This window comes from Watersipora subatra, chromosome 9 (genome assembly GCF_963576615.1).
Source record: "Watersipora subatra chromosome 9, tzWatSuba1.1, whole genome shotgun sequence".
Lineage (NCBI taxonomy): Eukaryota > Metazoa > Bryozoa > Gymnolaemata > Cheilostomatida > Watersiporidae > Watersipora > Watersipora subatra.
This window is the reverse complement of record NC_088716.1, coordinates 35,427,038-35,449,922: the sequence shown is the minus strand read 5'-3', so window position 1 is coordinate 35,449,922 and position 22,885 is coordinate 35,427,038. Positions and strand designations below refer to the sequence as shown.

At 35.8% G+C, this 22,885-nt stretch overlaps 1 protein-coding gene across 1 annotated transcript in view; it reads right to left on the bottom strand.

The window, feature by feature from the left end:
• The window catches only part of LOC137403623 (SR-related and CTD-associated factor 4-like), a 53,520-nt gene extending 30,911 nt beyond the window's left edge, over positions 1–22,609 (bottom strand). The window contains exons 1-8 of the mRNA XM_068089600.1: positions 22,471–22,609; positions 22,065–22,193; positions 20,002–20,163; positions 12,796–12,913; positions 9,219–9,376; positions 6,368–6,553; positions 5,720–5,814; positions 3,840–3,966 (exon numbers count right to left, since the gene is read on the bottom strand). Of these exons, the coding sequence (XP_067945701.1) occupies positions 3,840–3,966; positions 5,720–5,814; positions 6,368–6,553; positions 9,219–9,376; positions 12,796–12,913; positions 20,002–20,163; positions 22,065–22,193; positions 22,471–22,500 (1,005 nt within the window). The 5' untranslated portion in view covers positions 22,501–22,609. The remainder of the gene's footprint in view (positions 1–3,839; positions 3,967–5,719; positions 5,815–6,367; positions 6,554–9,218; positions 9,377–12,795; positions 12,914–20,001; positions 20,164–22,064; positions 22,194–22,470) is intronic.
• Positions 22,610–22,885: the final 276 nt, after the last annotated feature.

Below are 22,885 nucleotides of genomic sequence, written 5' to 3'. Positions count from 1 at the left end.
ATAGTGACATTCTATAAAAGGCGACGATCAAATGGGATGGCATTCGAATAGAGGTTTTACAGTATATTTTAGATAATTATTAACTTCAGCATTATATATATACATATAGTTATTTGCAAGTTCAAGAGTGCTCTTGATTTTCAAAAAAATAAGATTTTTGTAGGATTATGCTAATTTTCTATTCATTGCTCATGATATGATATAGATTAGAGAATGCTAGTCTGTACTATATAACGGTTACTCCATATGCTGCTAATGTCCATATTTTGTATGTCCTCCCTTGTTTTCTATTACAGCTTTGAGTCTTTTAGGCATGCTCTCGGTGAGTTTTTAATAAAAGTCATCCGTCACCTTAGTTACCCAAACTGTCTTGAATACTTCATTCACAGCTTTGGCATTGGAAGCCTGCTTTTCAGTTACTTAGTCCTCGAGTTTGCACCACATGTTCTCGATGGGGTTGTGATCTGGGCTGTTACCTGACCAAGCAAGGACATCGACTTTCAAGCGTTTCAGATAATCCGTCACCTTTTTCGGTCTGCGGCAGGGCTTTCCATTTTGCTTAAAGATGCATAAGTGCATTCATGTACCCCCATATGTGAAGCTAGCTTGTTTTCTAGAAGATTTTGTACTTTTCACCATTCATAGTGGTGTTTTTCTTTAACAAAAAACAAGCCTACAGTCCCATTGATGAACATCGCCTTCCCTCCCGTACCATCTGACTGGGTGGATGTTTCATTATGATGACAGTATAAATATTAGAGTGAGTTCCTTCAGGTCTACTAATGCAATTCTTGCGTTGAGTTGAGCAGCAACAAGGCGAATAGCTCTTTTGACTAGTCCTGACTGGTGTAGTCGCCATAAATTTTAGTGAATGCTTGTTTCTCAGTTTAAATAGAGTTTTCTAAATTTAGGTCCAGAGTCCATGCTTAATCCTCTGGAATTTGTTAGTCCTGATACTGCAGCTCCAGCTGGCCGCAATGCTGCTCACCTTCTCTTAATTGGACTTGTTGGAGAACGAATAGCTGTTCGTCTAAGAATAGATTCATCTTGACTTAGGTTGCCTTAGTCTCCTACCTGAACTTTTCCGGTCATTGTAGGGGCCTGTCTCAGTAGACCTAGTGATTGCTTGGTGTACTATTTCTTGCTACATCTAAACTTGCATGCCAATTCTCTTTTACTATACCCTTCTTGCCTTAAAACCAATATCTGGGCTCTAGTAGTCGGTGCCAATGCCTGTTTCCTAACCATTTTAACCAGATTGATCGAACTAAGATTTGCCACTAAACTCTTCCAAACGTTAAGCAAAACAATAATCTTTATGCTTGACAATACTGAACAAGCCTAAGGAGCAACTGACAAGGGTACAAGACCAACTGATGAGCGTAACTAAGGCCAAATGCTAGTACAATCTATCTATAGGAAATTTTTAATTTACGAAATGGTCTAAAACTTTTACGAATAACTTTGTAAATATATATACAACTTTCAGGGTTGGTATTTTTGTTAAACTCTGTTTCCAGTAATCTCAATTAAAATCTAACAATGAACTTAGTGAATTTCAGTGTATTTAGTGGTTATGATTTGCAATAAAATGTAACGTTACAATGTACTACATGCAGTATGCACCATAGAAAGTTCTTACCTTCAAGACATATGTGTAACATAAACTTTGACTTTAACTTGAATGAATTTAGCTTACTAAACACATACTTGAAGCTAGGTTTTAGTATGCATTTTACTAAACTTTGAATTTGGTCATCTAAAATATTTTTTATCGCCTATCTGTTTTCAGTTTTGTTTTTACTATAGCTTATAGCAAACAATGTTGAGTTGAGAGAGCGCGAGCCTCGTATCTCTTTCAGGAGTTGTGGGAGGAATTTTGGCAAATAGTATATCCACATCTTTGTTATTCCAATGTATTCAGCCCACTGACTGCCAAATTTTAATTTCGAGAATTTTTTTTGTTGATGACGTGTGGCAAAAAAAGGTCTTATGAAGGGAATGAAAAAATGTTGTGTGTGACATCATAAGGTAAAAAACCATATAACAGGAACATCGTAGCCTGGGGATGTATTGTGCTCGTAATATTAAAGTTAAAAAACCAATGTTAAAAACCAAGGTTAAAGAATCACAGTGATATTATCAAAGTGAAAGCATCGAAGTGGCAGTATCAGTGAGAAAGTATTATGGGTGATGGTAATATTTGTGGAAATGGTGGCATGAAACTTTGTCACTTCCTATGCATTGAAAATTGACAACAATTTATATATTAATTTATAGTTCTGTTTGGGCACTTGGTATACATATTTATTTCACACGAGACAAAAATGGCAGAAAAATTGAACTTTTATCCAATAAATAGTATACAATTGTAGGAATCCAATAAACCGTGTTACCCTAAAACACTACTGGGTATCTACAAAATATAAGATAAATGCATACATAATTAATCAATACTTCTATGGTGTTTAATAGATTTAGCATAAACAAAATTTTAACTTTAGGATAAATTTGATCAGTCCTACAATGGGGAAATATTTGTGCCAAATGTGAAGAAATGCTATGAACACATTGAAATGAAACACTGTAATTCATTACAAAATCCATAACAATTATTATGTCCATAATAATCTGCTTGCAATAATCATGCATCCTTAGGACATTCAAATAATTCATAAAAATAATTTCATAAATCGTCGGGCTAATATACATCCAGGTGATCTGGCCAGCTACATTTCGTAGCCCAAGAATCATTGATTGTATGTCTTGACATCCTAAAATCCTTACTAACCTAAACAAATACAGTTTCAATGTGAACCATGATGCCAACGTAAAACCAACTGTACCAGCTGTGCTCTAGCAGCTAGAGCTGACAGCCTTTTATTATAATGCAATATATTTGGCAAAATGGACCAAATGCAAGTCCAGTATTTACTCCTACAACATAAATAATCTGTTCCAAAAACTTTTAAATTATAGGGATTTTACATTATATGAACAGTAAAATATGTGTAAATTGCCAAATCCATTCTAAGATTTTCCATTTGATTCTTCATATAAAAATAACTCAACTTAACATTTCAATTTAATGGCTGTATCATAAGTTCGTAACTGTGGTATTATTGGTTTGAATCGACAACTTTTCTCTTGGTTTAGGTTTCATGATTATGGTAAACTTAGTTAAGGGGAGCACCCATTTTCAATGTCAATTTAAATTGATTTTTTCTACTTTTTTTAGACAGCAAGGTCTATGGTGGAAAAAGAAACAAAACATACTGTATATGTCTTAAACAAACTTTAAATTTTTTTTAATATCATAAGAGCGATGTCTGCCAATCTGTCCATTTGTCTGAAGCCAGGGTTAAAGGTCAGGATAAAAGAATGGTTTTAATGAGCCTGTAATTCATGGGATTCAGATTGTTAGACCGACACCAACACCTCACCAATCAACCACCCTCAAGTATTTCTGAATAATTGTGCAGCATCTTACTCTCTATGCTTTTTTGGCACACGTGACAAACACTGAAGGCACACCAGACTGTCAGGATACTAGTATTTTAATAGAGATAACCCCATGCGTCGTTTTCTCTCCCTTGTACAGCATTAGAAAAAGAGATATTTTCAAGGCTAACTATGAGACTGTCAGTCTTCAAATTGAACTTGAGAACTTGCAACTAAATCTTTTATATTATATGGAATTTCTTATGTATAAGATGCAAAAACTTCCCATAAATTATTTACGTTAAGTAGAATTTACGTTGTAGGAGGTTTACATTATAGGAGCCTCTACTGTATATGGCAGACAACAGCAAAGACTTCGCATGATGAACAAGACTCACTGTAGCAGCGGGTTGAGAAGCAGCAGCTGATGGCTCTTCTGGTGCTGCATTCTTCTGTTGTTGCTTCTGTAATACTTCATTCATCTGCTTGAGCTGTTGCATGAGCATGGCCTCCTGAAGAGCTCTCCTGCAGTAACAAGTGATGACAAGTGACAGAAGCGCTACACCGGTCTAACCATTACATGCATAGCTAAATGCCGTATTTGCTTTTCTTGGTCATAAAATGTAACCATAGAACATTAAGATATGATACAAATAAATTGAAAATACAACTATCAAATTCACACAGTGAATCTGCATCTTTTATTGTTAACCTATGACAAGACGCTGTAGATGCTGTTGGCTCGAGCAGAGATGCTTTGGATTCTATCAGTGATTTATATAGAAAATATATATACATAAATACAGTGAAACTCGGATAACTCGCCCTTGGATAGCTTGAACACATGTTTAAGTCCAACGGATTTGTTTGGTCTGTTCCCACGCAATAATAAATTGCTTTAGATAACTCGACGTCAACTTCGTTAACTCGAACAGTTTTTCACCCAACGGCTACCGAGACGGTTGTTATCGCTTTAGAATATCACTTTATTCCAAGCCGTAGAGATGAACATCAACTTTTAGTAGTTCTTAGGCGTCATTATTACCGCTATCGGCAAAGTATATTCGTTAACAAATTTTCCAAAGGTTTGCAAAAAATCAAATTTTACCAAACATCCGCTTGGGAATAGCCTTTCGAAAGCAAGGAGAAGCGTGGTAATCTTCAGATAAACTTAAAGAAAAATCGGCAAAATTGTTTTTTGTTAAAACGCTCAAAAGAAAGATAAGTCTTTTTTTCTGAGCGTTTCAACCGCGATCAAGTTTTGCCTATTTTAATCTGAAAACGTCCTGGCAGTCACATCACCTAAAACAAACAAACAAATCTCAAGTAATAGGAAAATAATTATACTTCCTGATAAAAATTGTTAAAACATTACATGAGAGGCCCATTAACTTGCAACGAGCAATCAATGCTTTTGATTTATATATAGTTTGTATATGTACTGATAAATACATGCACTTGTGACAGTGTTCTCATAGCTTGAACGCTCTGATAACTCGAACACTTTCCCTCGGTCCCGTGAACGTCGGAGTTTGCCGAGTTTCACTGTATATATTACTTTGCTATAAACCTGTTCATAAGTACAAAAATGCTTAACAAATCCATTTCACAATAGTTCCTTCAAGTTCAAGCAGCCTTAGAGTAGCATTTGTACAAACAAAAATGTGCAACTATTTCTCGTAATCATTTCATCAGCCGCGATTACCATTAAACTTAAAAAATTCACATTCGTCTTGAACCTGTCTGAGACTCAGTTTCAATATATTTTATAGAGTAGGTATAGAGCCAAGCTTGACAAAAATTTCTAATTATTTGAAAACTTGGAAAAAAATCCATTTTCACCCAAAACTTGACTTGAAGTAGAAGTGAAAAACAAATACCTTTGCAATGTTCAGAAGCTTAAATCTTTGAACAATACTCCAGATATGGCGCTTACAAGGCCTACAGCTAATATAAAATGGATTTATTAATTGCTTTTGTGCAAGTAAAACATGTTTGACACAAAAGCTATATGCATTAGTTAGCTAGCCATCAGAGCCTTAAAGTAGCCATTGAGAAGACCTGTGATAATATAGAAGTTGTCATAGCATCGTAGAACTAAACCGAGTTCATCAGAGAACAAATTAATTTGAGGGACAAAACAAAAAAGAATGCATGGCGAGTGTCATATCCTTCCACCCAGCCTTAGTTATCTAATGCAAACAACAAGCTGAATAGCAGCAAAATATAAAAAGGACGAAATGAATGGAGAAGAGCATAAGTGGAAGTTATCCCTTACACATTCTCTCCTGGTTGAGCTGGCTTTTCATCATCATCACTCTCACCATAATCATAATCGAGCAGCTTGTTGTCTATGACTGGCTTCTCTGATTCCTACAGATGAGTTGAACAGTTGAAATGGGACTAAAATCTTGATAACAATTGACCTAGCAAGAGTACAATTAGCTATTAATATTTGACGTAGGAGTAAGATGTAGGAGTGCGGTGAAACATGCTTTATTTACCGCTCTTGGCCAAATGGGTAAATTAAATTTTGTCAAATCTCTTGCGTCAGAATGCCAAATGCCTTTGTCAACCACTGCTTCAAGCCGTGATCCCACATATGTTACCAAGCTAACAAGGGATTCGTGTTAGATCTCTTTGTACAAACATAATAATGACTAGCTCTAGACTTGATACAATACAGAGACATAGCCTCACTTGAGACAAGCTTTGACTTAACAAAAGAGCGGGTGTCCAAACCTATAAATAAAAATTCCAACAGATAGAGGTGAAGGGAAAACAATTTACGATATCACACATTTTCTTAAGGCTGTGAAAATGCAGTTAAACGCAATACCATAGAAGCAGAAGAGAGGGAGATGTTGCGGTAAGCAATAATTACCAGTTTTCTAAGAAAACCTTTCCATAGAACTGCTTAGCCTACCTTAGAGTTGAGCAATTGCTTGGTGAGTTGTTCAAGACTGGAAAGAAGCTGTGTGTCTACGCCGGTCTTGTTCTCCCCTTGCACTTGTGACAGCATGGCCGTCTGCTTGAGTAGCTGCTGCTGAAGCTGTTGCAGCTGCTGCAGCTGCATCTGCTGGAGAGACACCTGACTCGCTTCTGATGTCGCCTGCATGATGCAAAAACAAAAAACAACCGTCTAATTATCGTAAATAGCTAACTGCTTTTTGACAGTGTCAAGGCTATGAATGGATCGATTTTTCTCATGTAGGTAGTTAACTTGTTGAGCGCTGACCCCAAGATTAACAGAACCGGCCTGGGTGCTAACTATGTTCCCAATTATTACAATAGAAAGTGTGACTAAGTAATGCATCACGTTTAACGAACATAGGAATGGCCACGTCGTACAGAATTCAATTGGAGTTCAACAACATTTCAACACATTCATAGATAATCATTGTTAACATTCCCTTCCGAATCTGAAAAAAGTATTTGCTCGGATAATGATTGGCTTGTGCTATAAAAATGTGATGTTAGACAAGAACTTTATTATGCATGGAGCATTTCAGCAATTGATAATCACAAACTTATGCGAAACAAACACAAATAAAAATGATTCTTGTAAATGCCTAATATATATTAACAGGTTTGAATTTACCCTCGATTCATTTGAAGAGAGTAAATTTTACACATTTATATAAATGTATAAGAATCTGGCTGGTTATTGCAAATGCATACAGTGTGAAGCCTAAACCTAACTTAAGTAATATTCATGGTACAATTACCCGCCATTATACCAAATAGGAGCTATCGAATTACCTTAGTGGCACATATAACGTCTAAATAATCATCAACCACTCTATAGAAGTTTATCAAGGTGGCATGAGCAAGGACTGACAATTGCTAATACAACACCGCATCCTTAAAAACGCATGACAAAGATATTGTAACTATGGCGCTATCTATCATAAAATCATTGTTTCTCCTCCAACACTGAACACTTTCCTTGAAGAGATGGTTTTATCTGAAAGTATTTCAGCCTAGTAGTGAGTGCATAATTATTGGTTGCAACAAATAAAGAAACTGTACAATGATTATGATCTTAGAGCAAATAAACTACATAATTCTTTTATTATATATTTCAATACATCAGAGTCTTGGCTTTCGAATGAGCCTATATTCAATACAAAAAGAATAACTATGAAAAACAGGGTGTCAAAAGTATGCCCTGCAAAAAAACAGCTGGTTCAGGTTCTCAAAATGTGATGTCACAATTATTATTTTGCCTTAGGTAGTCGATCCCTTTCGCTGCCATTGGGGCTACGCTTTTTTGTGACAATCGGTGCTGTTAAACCCAGAGAGCGCTAATAATTAACTAGGATTCTAGATAATCAACAATGCCCGGGATAGTGCTAGCGCCAGACCAATACAAACACATGTTCTGGGTTAATTAATTATGCTTCAATAAATGTACTGTCGTTGATAAAGGTAATGAAATCACATCGATTAAATTGTGACCTGCGGTTGCGTGGCCCTAGGACTATCACTATGTTTCCATGGTGCGCAGTACTGCGAAGCAGCCACCCTCCGAAGTCGAGGGGATTGTACGTTTCCATGCTGCGCAGTGGTTTTCAGAATTTCAGCAAATTAGCCAGAGAAGAGAAATTGTATAAATCGAATCGCCTGATGGAGAAATAGAATCGATCACGGATACCGAACGTCATAAACGGTCTTTTTATGATTCTGTCGTCATTATACTTTTATTTACAATACACATTCACAAGGTTTTACAAACCTTAACACACTTTTTACAAAGTAATATATTTTTAATAAGTATTTTTAAGTAATATATTATTTATACGTTAATTTAGGACTTGCCACCTATTTTTCGAAATGTGTTGGCATCGATAACAAAGTCCAGGAAAGTAATCACCTCATCATCCTCGTGAATGCAGACTATAATTAAATTTAAGTGAAAGAAGATCGGAAGAATAAAAAAAACAAAATTAGCAGGACAACCTTTGTACTAGTTTATGGCCTTCGAAGAATCCGTATCCACGGCATGAGAGCTATGCGCAGCCACTGCGCAGTCGCTGTTTCTTTGCTGCGAATTTGCACTGGCTTCGCACTGATCAGTGCGCAGTGATTTCAGTGCGAAGACGCCGTTTCCATGATTCGGAGATAGCGCAACTCCGAAGCACTGCGCATCATGGAAACATAGTGTATATGTCAATCGCACTTTCGCGAGATCACGCAATGCTTGAAGCTAATTAGTCTCAGTCGCGACCCTCAACATCACAATAAAATGAGAGGGCTAGTGCATAATATCATCGGGAAAACATAGTATGGTGCTTGGAATCTGAGTTATTTATCATAGAAATAATCTGTACATGGAGAACTAATGACACTGATTTCTTTGTCATCTTCATTGGTTCTCTGGAGTTGTCCTATCTTTGCCTGACACTAGCGTCATTATCGCAGTTGATAAATATAAGCGGTAAGCAAAAGAATAGGCGGTAAGAGCACACAACACCGCATATGACAATTGTGACGTCACAATTTCCGAGCCTACGCCAGTAAACATTTTTTGTGGTAGAGCTCTGGGGAAATCCTATAAACACCAACCAATGTCTGTCTAACCATGGCAAACAATAGCTCATTCGAAAGCCAAGACTCTGATGTATTGAAACATACAATAAAAAAATTATGTAATTTATGTGCTTTAAAACGCCACATACAAAAGGTTAAGCTAATTGATGTTTAGGAATTCAATATAATTCAGAGCGGTTCAGCCATGAGGAGAGAGCAGAACAGCGATGTATATGGGAACTTACGGCCTCCAGTTCCTTGGAAGAGTTGTCAGTAGACTTGCGTTTGGCTGTAGGTTTATATGCTGCGTTTTCATTATCGTTTGTGACACTGTGGTTTGATGCACTCTTGGTAGGCTTTTTGGCTATGTAGTCTACAGACGCCGTTTCGACTTTTTTGTGCACTTATAAATACAAATAAAAACTCAATGTAAAGATCATTATGAAGTTCAACCAATAAAGGTGCTGTCTACTAAAAACATAGACTATGTTGATAGTGGCCTGTTTAGAAATCTACACTGAATACAAAGTCTCATTAATTTCAATATGAATATAACCTAGTTTCTATAAAAATTTCTATTTAATGATTTTCATAATTTAAACTTTTATCAACCTGCTAGTTACCAATTACTTATTACGCAGTTGAAAAACGAATTTTGTTGTTTCTCAACTTAAATCCCCAAGTACCTACATATTTAATGCTTCTTAGTCAGAAAAATAACTTGACTACTCCTAGTAAGTTAGGAGTAGTGATGTTATTTTCACATGCATTTTACTGTTCTTATAATGTAAATTCCCTATAACGTAAACATTCCTGGAAAAGATTATTTACGTTATAGCAAGCATCTACTGTACTTGTACACTCATGAGGTCATAAATCATGGCCAATGTCATGTGACAGGTTTTCATTGAGGCCAAAAACTAGCAGCATGTAAAGGCAGTTTTAAAAGCTACATTCACGAGTTTCATTTAAAACATGGCATCGAATTTCGCCCTTCGAGGACATCGATTTTCGCCCTTCTTGATGACATCAAATTTCGCCCTTTTTGATGACACGGGTTGCAAAATGTGCTCGCTAGTCTGGTACTTGTTTCCTGCGGTTTGCTGAAAGTGTAACACTTCCTCCGCAGAGGCGAGAACACTCATTAGTCGATTGCTATCTGAGTGTGACGACAGGCAGAGAGAGTAGACTGCAAATGACTCACAAGATTTTACAAATGTGTTTAAAAATGTAAAAAAAAGGCTTACATATATTGGCAGCTTATACACAACGATTTAATGTAATAACAATCTATAAAATGTTAAAAAGAAATATACAAAAGCAAGTGATATATACAATCAATATTTATAGTAATTGCAGCAAAATAAAAACTATTTGAATAAATTTATTAAGCAACGTTAGCTCATGCGCCGCAGCTACACGTATCGATCTCACTGCCGTTTACACTCACTTGACATTCTTTTGGGTTGCCGAGTTCATCTTTACAGTCTTCTAACCTAAAGTCTTTTTAGAACCAGTCGAAATCAGCACCAAAATTAATTTGTTACCAGAGCATGTATTTATTTTGGCCATAACGAATAGTTTTCACGGGAAGGAAAATGAACTGCTTGCACATGTATAAACACAAAAAATAGCTTTATAATAGTAGACTATATTGTGCTAACCCAAATTAAACATTAGGTGCTATAATGAAAATTTTAAAACTATTTAATAAATTTTAACTATTTCGCTACCACAAGCAGCACAGTACAGCTGGGCAAAGCGTGTGTGTATGGACAAAAGTCGCATGGCGCGGCTTTACTAAGCTTCCTGCAAAAACATTTCTACGTGTAATTAGTGAGTAGCTGATTAATTAGTCTAAAGTATCTGTACTTAAACAAAAGGAAACATTTATCTGCATGGGTTGAGCCAATAGAAAACATGTTTACAAATCATCATGAGCGAAGTTTCACTTTGCAAAAACTTTATTTTTCATTGAAATTTCTTCTTTGGAATGACTAGTTGTCTCAGACGCCTTACAGCTACGAAGGTTTCACTAATTTTACACCAAAGCATTGTCAGTGATTTTGATTGAACACCAGTACTACTACTGAAAATGGTTATTCTATTTTTAGCAGTAATAATATTGATAAATCGTACACGCTCAGTCGTAACAAATAGGTATGAAAACTGAAAAAGTTTCGGAGTTCATTCTGCAAAACACGTGTTGCATTTATTATTACATTACCTGGTGCAAGATTTTACAGATTAATTTGGTATTAAAACATTTTTATAGACCGTGTGGTTCAAAGGTAATGGCAAGTTATACGTGCCCCTGTCAAATAATAGGTTTTACCAAATATGCGATCATGTCTTGGTAAAGAAATTAATTTAGAGGCAAATGAGTCTATTAATCCCAAATTGTTTGAGATTCATCTTGAGAGCACGAGCAAACAACCCCATATTTTTGTCCCAGCCTAACACCCTCCTTCCCTAGACCACCATTCCTGGGGAGAACCCTAATACATATATACTATGTATTGGAGGTCTGATCCAAAAGTTCACAGTATGGAGTTGTATACTCGTGCATATTCACACGATGGAAAAACCCATTGCAGGGTTGGCTGGGAAACACCTCTGGAGTGTTGTCACAAAATTTAAAGCTGCTGTGACAACGCATTCTCATGTGAGCCGACGATATGTCAAGGGCTGTCCGGTGCTTACATGGATTTAAAAAAAATTATTGTCATGTCTAATAAACCAGAATATCGCATTTGCATTAAATTTTGTGTGAAATTAGGGAAAACAAGGATATTACGACCTTTGAAATAAAGTTTTGATCATTCCTGAAAGCTTCCTTAAAATCGTTGCAAGTGTGCATCCTGAGCTCGTTTTGGTCATCAGTTAGCAAGCTTGGCACGAACTTTGCTGCGACTCGTTTAAATTGTTAAAAAATTGTTTAAAATGTTTAAATTGTCAGTTAAATTTTTTTGAACTGTTCTAAAACTAAGTCCAGTTTCTCAAGATATGTCTAATGGTTAAATGTCGATCTGGCATAACTAGTGACCTCACACTGTCAATTTACAAGCAGGTTCTTGCCGACACTAGTCTGCCAGACCTCGCGTCATCTTCAGTGTTGTCTCTACCTTCACAAGAACGTTTGTACCACTTAAAACTTTGTGTTTTCTTTAGACCAGCATCTCCAAAAGCAATAATTAACATTTCAACTGCCTGAGTAAAAACTTAATGCAAATACGTTGTTCCGATCGATTAGACATGACGATAAATTTGTTAAAAAATCGACGGAAGCACCGGACAGACCTTGACATATCGTCGGCTCACATGAGAACGCATTGTCATAGCAACCTGAAATTTTGTGACAACACTCCAGAGGTGTTTCCCAGCCAACCCTGCAATGGGGTTTTCCCATCGTGCGAATACGCACGAGTATACAACTCCATTCCGGGAACTTTTGGATCAGACCTCGTATATATATTCTAGATGAATGCCGTGTTGCACAGGTAATAAAAAACAGCTTATAAACATTACCGACATTGCCTTTACACTACATTACCTGCAACTGTTTACAAGCTGGTAATCATTACGTGTGACGCATCGTTGTTATGCATATTTTAACCGATGTAATGAATATTTTCACAATTATTGTTCGCTATGCTCAGCTGAACACCGTAGTCTAATGAATAAGCTTGATGCCTCCAGAACTGGAGGTTCCACGCTTAAACTCTCTGCCAAGCAGATTTTTGGTTGCTACAACTGGAAAGACAAACAGACACTGGTATTTATATAGATTATACAAACAGAAAATATTTTGCATTAAGACACCTGTTTGAAAGATGGTGGGATCCTGTGGGTCTACTGCTAGATCCATAAGGGGCTGTATAACTTCTGTGGGAAGTACACCATTCTTTTGCCATAAATTCAACACCCGAACAATTTTACTCTGAAACAAAGACAGCAGATTGACGTTATCAATTGACGTGAATCAATTAATAAGATTGGATTCTTACGATCCAATTGGTTATTTCACAAAGCTTTATCAAATTTAACATCTCTCAGTCTCCTCTTCGAGTCAAAAAATATGTCAAAGTTGTGCTGTTTTCGCCAACTTAAAATTTGTCTAGCCATGTTAGACTATAGAAAATCATTTCCTAGCTAACGATGAACACTCTTTTGTCAGGTCTACTTTATATCATTACATGCTGACAGAAGACTCATACACAACAACTTGTGGGCCACTGACACGTGTGTATCCAAATATGCATCACTGATGGCAACCTAAGTAGAAAGGAAACACAACTCCAAACACAATACAACGCACTCACAGTAAGAGTTGTAAAGTATACAAAACACTATTAAATACTATTGTATAATATATATAAATACTGCTTAAGCCATGAACTTAGGCTCAAATTGTCATTGCTGTTAGATCATTGACTAATGGAGAGAATAGTTGTTACAGAATTCTTACTATTTAGATGGGAATATGCTCTTAATCACCATGCCAACTACGAAATTTTGATTAAAATATGTTTTTGGGCATTAAAAAATGCCAGGTTATTCAACTAGTAGCCAATGCCAAACAGGGTTAGTTTTCTGTCTCTCACTTTGTTTACAGTTTTTTTGGCTCAGTTTGTTAACAGGTGAAGCAATATTATCTGAACTACTTGAAATAGTTTTGGAATAGCCACAAAAAGGCTGAAATGCATTTGATTTGGGTTATTTGAGCTTTTTCTAAATGATATTTTCGCAACTCCTTTGAAACCGAACATTACATCTTAAATATCCATTTCTTGTTTAGAGTCAGGAAAAATGAATTGCACAGAGTTATTCATAGCAAATGAGTAAGAAAACTACAATAATGCAAGTAACCTAACTGTGATTTAGTGGTTAAACATGATAAACTACACCAAAAAGGATTTAGAGATACGGCATCATGGAAGCTGTTGTATGAACCATAAGCATGAAAATAACATAAAATATGAAAGTTATATGTTATTATAAGTTTTATTAAATAACATAAAACCTATTTCCCTATGGGCGCATCATGTTGCGCCCAGTGAAATAGGCACAACATATCGCAATAAAACTAGCAATTTAGCATTAGCTACTAAAATTCTGTTTTTACTTTACAAAATACTGAACTCCTCCAGCTACTTCCACACACCGTCCACTTGGAGTTATAATGAAAGTTAAGAAATACTGATTAGTTGAGTAGACATATTTGCAGACATCATATTTGAGTGGACATATAGATTTTTCAAGTTACATATTGCAGAACTTCTGCTTGTTTTAGATTTATGACACTTTGATTTAAAGGAAAATGGCAGAAGAATTTTACAAACCTTACGCAGAAATACCATTTTCATATTCTGACTTTTGCGAAAACTGCACAAATTGGCCTCTCCTGTCTGCCTTTTGTTACATGTATTTCACCCTGTCTGTGCAATAGCTTGTGTATGGATGCATAGAACAAAAGATGAAAACTTCGGTCTTATTAATTCCAATGGGGTTCAAATGGGAGAGTTGCATTTTGTGTTTTCATAATATTTATAGAAGATCAAAACGAGATAAAAAACAAAAGTTGAAATTGAATAACAATAAATTTTGTTGACTTTCCGAAAACACTGCAAGATAATATACGATGAACTTAAATTCCGTTAACAAGCCATATATATGTGAAATTCAGTCAAACCCAAACAGGCAAAGTTAATTCGTTTGGAAAGTTTTTTTGTAGTACATACGATCTCTTAACAAAAGTCAAGTTAAAGCAAAATATGATTTTAGACATGCACAGTGATTTACACCATTTGACAATACAGTCAAACATTTGACAATCAAAAAATTACATTTTGGCAAGAAAAATTAAAAAGCTGGTCAAGCAAAAAATGATACCAAGAAAAATAAAAATATGTACATTAAGGTAAGTTAAACTGTTATTAAACTAAGTTAGAACCAAACTACGTGAAGGAAAATTGCCCACAGGTATTGCCTGACAATGTTTCGTGAAATTTCAGACATCGTATGTTGAAAATTGCTGCAAAGAAATTGCTTGAGAAAAATATTTGCGCAAGTTCCAAATCTTGATTAAACGAATAAGAATAATAGTAATAAGCCTATAATAGAAATTCCAGATAACGTAAAGCATTTATGTGAAAATTTTGCTTCGTACTACGTAAAAAATTCCATATAACAAAGTGTGAAGACGAGCAAACTTTTAAATTTGATTGGAATGGTAATCTATCTCGCCGCACTCGCCCGAGAAAAATTGATGTGCAAATAGCGTTATATCTATTATATACACAGCTTCCATGACAATCTAGTTTGTCGTGATAGATCGCCAGCTGTGTTAACAAAACAGAGAATAACTAGCTGCGTAATTGTTCATAAACACTGAAAGGTTGACTTGCAACCAAATTAACATTAGTTATTTAAAATCAAAAGATTCACCATGGTTTACTCTGCTGCGTTGTGCGTGCAAAATATTTGTATATGTGATTACAAGCTTTCAAAAACTCAAAAATGAAAAGATAATCGAGGCCATCACGAAAACACTGTAGATTGGAATCCCTTTCCAAAACGGCTCAAATGGGACGTAGTTGAACACGATGGCTTTTGTTAACACTTTCATGCAACCTCATTCGCCGAAATATTTTCACAAATATACTTCACGCATTCAATAAAACTATGTCTATTGTACTTACATCAACATATTGTAATGCTGTCACTTTGAACACCGATGTCTCAAAATCTAGCCTAAAAATTAGTTTAATTTTTTAGCCTTAGCTAAAGGGGGTGCATATTATTCTCTGATTATCATGAGGAGCCTGTTGGTGACCTGTGATGGTTGAAAAATGCTGCAGAAACTGTTCGCGCCATTTGGCCAGAATAATAGGTCACATGATCAGATTACGACTAGATGATTAGACAAGCTGAAACAAAACAGTAAAGTAGCGAACATCTATATTTGATAAGGGCTTTCCAGTAAAACCTGAAGTGCTTGTCATAAACTAGTACTACGAAACGTCTTACATTGAGCCTTTTATTTCACATGATAACATCACATGTCAAAATAACCACAGTGTATGAGTCCGTCATCGAAATAGAGATTCCAAACTATTTTCATGATGGCTTTCAAGAGATTCCAAAAGATTTACATGATGGCTGCAATTAACTGTTTGTTTTTGAGCTTTCAAGAGGTTGTAATCACATTTCCACCCATTTTGCACCTACAACACAGCCAAGTAGGACATGGTGAACCTTTAAAGGTAATCGATTGGTGCAGGTGTTACAGCGTCGATGTATCAATCTGCATGTCACGAGTTGAAGTATCATCGGAAGTTATCTTTCATCCTAACCTTGATCCTGGGATACAGACAGACGACGTGCACACAATTTGAAAAAAATTTTTTTTTGTTTTGCTTTATTACAAACGTATAAAATATTTGTTATTAGTTTTACCTTGCAGAATAGAATGTACTGTTTAGAAAAAATACGCAGACGAATGTTGTAGACTATGTTGTAGACGAATGTTTAAGATGTACGTTCCTCATAAACTTATTGTAAAATTACAGCCATCATAGTCTATAAAACCAGTGAAATTGATCAGAAAAAAAGGAGAAAATTTGTTAATGCAAACCAATAATACTGCAGTTAAGGTACAGCCAACAAATAAAAATTCAAGTCTAGTTTTTTTTTGGTATGGCCAAAGGGGTGAGTTTGGGAAGATCTTGGAACGGATTAAGCAATTTACAGTGTATTATACTGTTCGTATAATATAAATTCCCTACACCGTGAATGTTCCTGGAATGGATTATTTAGGTTGTACTGTACAGCTCATTGTAATAGGCATTTGCTGCAGCTTGTTAGCAGAAATGTTATACAATTAAAATGCAGTTTACAAAAAACTAATCTGAATAAAATGAAATTAAATATTCAATTGGTGCTATTGGAAAATACTGGATTTTTGCCACTATCATGACTTTACAGTTACTGTAAAACCTCTACTTGAACGCCATCTTTATTTGAACACCACCTCTAATAGAACGCCACCTCTAATAGAACGCCACCTCTAATAGAACGCCACCTCTAATAGAACGCCACCTCTAATAGAACGCCACCTCTAATAGAACGCCACTATAGAAGTGTCGAAAAATACAACGCTACCTTTAATTGAATGCAACCTAAATATATATGCTCGCCCCTTTGACATTTTTGGACCTTTACGAACCTATAATAGAAAGTTATCAGTAGGAACGTGTCCAGAAAATAGTTCTAATCATAACTCAGTTGCATCCATAACTATCAATTATCTCGTTGTTGCTGTAGTAGTTGCCATGATTTTAATGACGGAGTGCCTGAAAAAGTCGATAGTCACAATCATCAGAGCTACACTCTGATTCAAATTCACTAGGGCCTAAATCCTATCCACTGTTTTAAGATTTGTCTATAATGTGGGTTACAACCGTACCTGAAAACTTAAGCCTTTTGGTGAATGATGAGAATACTCTTTAGGAACACTGCGACGTAATAGCAGCCATTAAAATGGAATATTTTAAAATTAAAGACGTTATGTACATTTTTCAACTCCAGATATTTATGTTTTTTTAAAACTTTGAAAGCGATATCATCTAAATATTTAACAGCACCACGTTAATATTTTATAATTAAAGTAGTTATTAATTCGTTCTGATACTTCAATGTAGATAAAAAACAGTCTAGAAAAAATGCTGAAGCTGACGGTGCAAAGGTCGATTCCCTTGAAAGACTGTAAAATATAGGCAAAATTAACATCACTTCACCAATAAGAGGGTTAAATCTATCTTCAAGATAACGAGCTTTACGAAAAATTTAACAATACCCTTTATTTGAACACCATCTTTAAAGGTTGACTTGCAACAAAATTCACATTACAGTTATTTGGTATCAAAAGATTCACCATGTCTTACTCTGCTTTGTTGTAGGTGCAAAATATGTGGAAATGTTGGAAATTATGTGGAAATTATGTACAAAATATGTGGAAATTACAAGCTCTTAAAAGCTAAAAAACGAAAAGCCGCCGTAGATTGGAATCAGTGTATTTCGCTGACGCTGTCATTACATTTGATTATTGTTTTGTCACATGATGTTCTCTCGTGAATTAAAAGGCCAATAAAAGGCTCAATATAAAACTTCTCGTAGCACTAGTTTATGACTAACACTTCGGGTTTTACCGAAGACCCCATATCAAATATAGAGGCTCGCTACTTTACAGTTTTGTTTCGGCTTGATCTAATCGGCAAGTCGTAATCTGATCATGTGACCCAATACTTCGCAAATAATTTCTGCAGCACTTTTCGATTATCACAGGTGACCAACAGGCTCGTCATGATTATCAGACAATGATATGTACTCCTTCGAGCTAAACTTAAAAAATTAAACGAATTTTTACGGTAAGTTATAAGATATCAGTGCTAAAAGTGACAGCATTACATTGATGATAAAACAGACGCGTAAGAACAATAGACATGTTTGTATTGAATGCGTGAAGTATATTTGTGAAAATATTTTGACGAATGAGGTTGCATGAAAGTGTAAACAGAAACCATCTTGTACAACTACGTCCCATTTGAGCCGTTTTTGAAAGAGAATCCAAACTACGGCTGTCTCGTGTGACTGCGATTAACTGTTCGTTTTTTTAACTTTTAAGAGCTTGCAATCACATTCCCACAACACATCTGCTTTATTTTTCAATAAGCGATAATAAAACAATACATAGGCCGCAGAACTCAGAATGGCGCTTTTTATCACAGCAGCAACTTTGCTGTTTAAAACGGAACAGTGCCTAACGGCACTGTTTCGTATTAACTGATGCTTTTTAACCTAGTGTCTAATGGAGCATTACCGTAAGGCATTGTTTCGTTTTTTCTTTCACCGCTAAAGGCGCACTAATCAGAGATTCTGGTGAAAGAAAATGCCACAGAATAGCCGCACCCTTATATAAGCCGCATGGCTCAAATCATCAGAAAAAAAGTAGCGGCTAATAGTTCGAAAAGTACGGTAGGTTGCGCTATTGTGGGTTCTTTATCGTTCAAACACTACGGCTACGAATCGTTTCTTTTTTAATAATAACAATTTCATTTTTACCAGCTAAAGTTCCGTTGTAGAAAGAGTTGCCATCTTTATCCCAATCAAGTCAGTTGTATCGTATTTACTATGTCAAATCGCTTTAGTATTTTCTTGCGTGTTGCATGATGTGCCCCGGACTATATAAATTGCAAAAGCTGATAGAATCGTGCTCGCTGATAACTTGTTTAGCCAATTAAATGCGTTTTGTCGCCGATTTCAATGTAAATGCATGGCTCAGACAATTCTATGAATTTTAGCCAAATAATTCTTTGTTTTTCGTTCATTTCGTGATTTCAGTCAGAATCAACAAAAAAATCGTTATGTGTAGCCATACCTTTACAATAGATCTAGAATTTAAATTTATGCTTTTTATTCACACGATTCCCGTAAAACCTTTATTTAAATGCCATGGCACTCTATTTTTTAACCCTTGTTCTATAGGGGCGTTTAATTAAAGGTTGGCTTGCAACAAAATTCACATTACAGTTATTTAGTATCAAAAGATTCACCGTGTCTTACTATGTTGTGTGTTAGGTGCAAATATAAGGGGTGCGGTTTATAGTCCGAAAAGTACGGTAAGCAGTTACATCTTATGTGCTATGTCGAATTGAGCTGGTACTTGTACTGTGTGTCTTAGCATGTGTCTCGGAATACATACTGTAAAAGCTTGTATCGCTTTTATATAGCTGTATATTGTAAAGCTTGCTAAATAATTTGCTTAGCCAATTAAAAGCGTTTCATCAACGATTCCGGTGCGCATGCACAGCTTTGACAATTTTGTGAAATTCGGCCGAAAAATTCTGCATTTTCATTAATTTGGTAATTTTGGTCAGAATCAACGAAAAAATAATTATGTGTGGCCGTACCTTAAGACTCCATAAGATTTGGTGGGTATGATACAAGGACCTATTGATAGCAACAAACCTTATCTTCTTCAGGGCACTTATATAGACTTTGAAATGTTGTACATATATTTTTACAGAATCTGGATGCGAATAGATCTTTGTCAACACCATATTGGTGCCGAGATTGGCGTATAAGTGAATCCATAATATACAGTCCTGGAACTTTGGATTCTGGTTTACACTACAACACAAAAAGTCCAACAATCAAAACGTAATGAGTAAGAATGAAAATATTATGTCTGGTAGGTGCAAGGACTGGCCATGCGCACCGGCGAAATGAGTTGGAGAAGCAGAGTGTAAATATTTGCTACGACTATATACAGTCAAACATGGATAACTCGCCCACGGATAGCTCGAACACATGGTTAATTCGAACGGTTTCTTTGGTCCGTTCCCACGTAATGATAAATTGCTTTAGATAACTCGAACTCAACACTGTTCATTCGAACTGTTTTTTTGCCCAACGGCTACCGAAACGGTTGTTATCGCTTTAGAAAATCACTTTATTCAAAGCCATAGAGGTGAACCTCATCTTTTCGTAATTCATAAGCGTCGTTATTACCACCATCGGCAAAATATTTTTGTCAACGACTTTTCTAAAGGTTTGGTGAAATTTGATTTATACTGCTATACGATGAATAGCACGGGCTAGCCGGGTCACGCGCGCAAGGATTTTCGCCACGTACATACAAAACAAAAACAGCATGTTGTTTTTGTTTTGTATGTGCGTGGCGAAAATCCTTGAGTGCGTGACCCGGCTAGCCTGTGAACAGTTTTCAGACGTTGATTCCGTGTTGAATCAACGCCGGAATGTTGAATGTTTAAAACGTCTTAGAAATTGTTGTTATTAAACGTATACGTTGTATTAGCTAAAAAAAACTATTCATCGTTTGACCTAAACACAGAATACGTGTGTACATTCAATAAGTATCCATTCAAAAAGCGTGAGTGATATACAATGTACCGTAAAACCTCGTAAAACTTTTAATTGAACTGCCTCGGAGTGTTGCTCTTAACGAATCCCAGGTAAAGTAAGGTAATCTTTGCATAAACTTCAAGAAAAATCGGCAAAATTGATCGTGGGTAAAACGCTGAAAAGAAAAAGATGTATTTTCTTTTGAGCATTTCAACAACGATGAAGTTTTGCCAATGTCAATCTAAAAAACGTCCTGGCAATAACATCACCTCAAACAAAAAACCAATATCAAGTGATAGAAAAATCTCTATACTTTTTGATAAAAACGTTTTAAACTTTACATTAGAAACATTTAATTTGAAACAAGCCATTTGTGCTTTTGATTTATATTATAGTTTGTATATGTACATGTATCTACTAATAAATAAGTAAATAAATGGGACTTGTGCCAGTGCTCTGATAACTTGAACGCTCTGATAATTCGAACACTTTTACTCGGTCCCGTGAAGTTCGAGTTATCCATGTTTGACTGTATATACGCTTGCAAGAGAACATACACACACACCCGCGCATGAACACACACAAATGCGCGCATACCCGAGCCATTAAAGATTGCTAACACTACTGACAAAATGTATCGCCGACGCATAGTGTACATATAGGTTGCAGCTACACACCGACGCTACCAAGCGATGCGTAAAGTTAATAAATAAATTGACCAATGACGAGTGGCCATATTCGCATGAAGCCATGGCATCCTAAATAAATTTTCCAGTACAGCCATCATAGTATTGTAGACAAACGTGTTTGATATTGAAACTAGGCATCGACAACACATGGCCAATGCCTCGCCAAGACAATGTCAATGCAACGCCAACGTATTGGCTGACAAACGATGCATATCATGGGTCTCCAGGCCATGAACCAGCCTTATCATTCTTGGTTCAAAGGAAAATGTACGTATCTCAAATATCCAATCAAATAAGGTTTGAAGATGTCCCTCAAAACTAGAGCAAAATACAGTAAAGTAGCAAGCCACTCTTGCTACAAATGCAAGAAAGCTTTGGCGTTGTCAAAGATAAAGATTTTGCAATAATAAACCACTGATGACCCAGCAAATTTCGTTATTCAGCATAAGATTAAAGTGAAAGCTAGTCAAACAATACCTTAGCAATAAACTTTTCTACAATTTGCACAACGTGTTTGTACATCTTGATTGCTTTCATAGCTCCTTTGGTGATGGCTGACATCTTTGCTTTAGATATCGGCGCCTTAAGCTTCATCAAAGAATCCATCTAAAAATAAATTAATTGGCCAGCTTTGCATTATCTTACATTGACTAGCGGTAAACAAAGAACACTATCGGCAGTCATAGAGAGTTTTCTCTGCAATAATTATTTAGCAAGTAAAAATATTTACAAACGCTAAGGATAATTTACGTTCAATTTTAGCCAAAATTAGAGTTTGGTAAACTTCATAAAGTAAGTAGAATGAATTAAATCGGAATCAGTAACAGAGAAATCAATTTATCTATGGAATTATTAGGCAAACAACTGTATTTCAACCGCCTACCTCAGCTTGGAAAGCTTTCACGTGCTCCATTTTGAGCGTCTGTAGTTCAAATAATAAATTTCAAAATTATGTGTATAATTGGAGAAAAATTTGATGATTTCTAGCAAAAGCAATCATTTCAAAACAAAGTCATTTTCGTTAGCTATTATTTGCGTTAAAACAGCGGAAAACGCCATTCTAATTTAATCAACATGGCGCTGTCACACGCTTTTTGTTAGGGATTTTGCTATTGGTTAATTTGCAAAATACAAACAATTGGGCGGCAGTGGCGAAAAATTTATAAGATAATAATTGTACTCGCTGTTTGTTAAACAACTCCAGTAGATACAATAATGTATCCGACCTTCAAACGTTTCGAATTCAGGGAAGAAGTCCGAGTGTAGAAATGTCCACCAAACTTCATAGTACTTGCGTA